General features: G+C 38.5%; 1 protein-coding gene across 3 annotated transcripts in view; it reads left to right on the top strand.

Annotated features, from left to right (window-relative positions):
• Nucleotides 1-1,675, top strand: part of LOC106949693 (cytochrome P450 2J2-like) — a 29,995-nt gene that overhangs the window by 19,002 nt on the left and 9,318 nt on the right. For 2 of the 3 annotated variants that reach the window (XM_015036126.1, XM_015036125.1), the window contains exons 4-5: nucleotides 684-844; nucleotides 1,451-1,627. The exons of the other annotated variant lie outside the window; for it this stretch is intronic. In XM_015036126.1, coding sequence (XP_014891612.1) covers nucleotides 684-844; nucleotides 1,451-1,627 — 338 coding nt within the window. The remainder of the gene's footprint in view (nucleotides 1-683; nucleotides 845-1,450; nucleotides 1,628-1,675) is intronic. 3 annotated transcript variants of the gene reach the window in all.

Raw genomic sequence — 1,675 nt, 5'->3', positions numbered from 1 at the left:
GATTAAACAGTGTTAACTGCTGATAAAAGTAACAGAGGACACAGGTATGGAAAGTGCGGAAGCCCCTATTGCTTCAAATTGACATAGGAATAATAGAGTTGGCCATTCTAAGGTAAAAACCCAGCTCATACAGCGTTCATGTTTTTTTTGTTTGTTTTATTTTCCATCCAGACGACTCCCCCTGCCCCCTCCTGCAATGGCACGGCCCCACAGTTTGGGAACCTCTGACTTAGGGCAATATTTTAGAAAGGCGATGCCACCTTTAAAAAAAAAAATACAATCCAACAAATATTTTTTTTTTGTTTTTTTTTTTCTAGTTTCAAGTACTGAAACAAGTTTGCTTTTTGTCTTATTTGATGCCAAGTTTGAAAAGGTTCAATATGATTTAGTTTACATTTTTCTATATATTCCATCCTGGCTGTAAATTTTCATCTTAGCAACTGAGATGAAAATGAAATCATGTTGCTCAGGAATTTCCAACAACTTCTATGGGACTGCATTCTGATTTTTATTTATTTGTTTGTTTTTTTACTAAACTCTAGATTCCACCATTTATAGTAAAAATATGGATTATGTATGGATTCAAATGTACAGCGACAGTTTCAAACAGCAAACAAAATTCAGTACATAGTGAATTACTGAGCAATGCTGTTGTCTAATAAGTTTGCTTGTTTTTGCTTCAGGTCAGCCATTTAATGTCCAAAAACTAATCAACAACGCTGTGTCCAACATCATCTGCTGCTTGGTCTTTGGGAATCGATTTGAGTACAATGACAAGCAGTTCAAGATCATCCTTCAACACTTCAATGAGACAGTTTACCTGGAAGGAACAGTGTGGGCCCAGGTGAGGACATGTTTCCAAGAGAAGAAGAAGAAGGTTGGAGCTGCAGGAGGTAGAGATAAGCTGTGCTTAACCAATGGCCAACTTATTTCTGTTTCCCAATAGATAAAGGAAGTACAGAGATGGATGTGAAATCTTTGTTCAAGTGATATTTGTGGTATAAGATTCAGTCTAATGAAGTTGGAGATGATGCATTCACACATATACATTTACTGACCATAGGTGGCCAGTTCAACATATCATTTTTAGGACAAATAATGAGCAAGAAGTTGGCGAAGACAACCTTGACAATTTCAAATGGAACATCAGAAAGAGGAAAAAGAAAATTCAAGTGGTTTTAAATGTTGCATGATTGTTGGTGCCAGACGGCTTTACAAAGACTGGTCTGAAAATAGAGAAAATATCCAGATGTCTGGACCAAAAAAAATGCTCAATGGATATTAGCGTCAGAGAACAATGGGCAGACTGGCTGGAAAAAAGACAAAACCAACAGTGGCTAAAACAACAGTGAATGCTGTTCATGAAAGGCACTGACTGGCTTTGTCTGGTGGTGGTGATGTGATGATTGATGGAAACTCTGATGGATTTTTCTGTGTCTCATATCTGTAGCTTTACAACGCATTACCCTGGCTGATGAAATGGCTGCCTGGACCTCATCAGAGGATTTTCACCATAACATACGAACTATTAGATTTTATTAAAGTAAGGATTCAGGAGCACAGAGAGAACCTGGACCCTTCGTCACCCAGAGACTACATCGACTCCTTCCTCATAGAGATGGGAGAGGTGAGACCTCCCTGCTGTGTTGAAGCTCTTCTCATCCCACATGACTCA

The sequence above is a fragment of the Poecilia latipinna genome, unplaced genomic scaffold (assembly GCF_001443285.1).
Source record: "Poecilia latipinna isolate Pla-1442-1.1 unplaced genomic scaffold, P_latipinna-1.0 Scaffold357, whole genome shotgun sequence".
In the NCBI taxonomy this organism is placed as follows: domain Eukaryota; kingdom Metazoa; phylum Chordata; class Actinopteri; order Cyprinodontiformes; family Poeciliidae; genus Poecilia; species Poecilia latipinna.
This window is presented reverse-complemented; position numbering and strand designations above follow the sequence as displayed.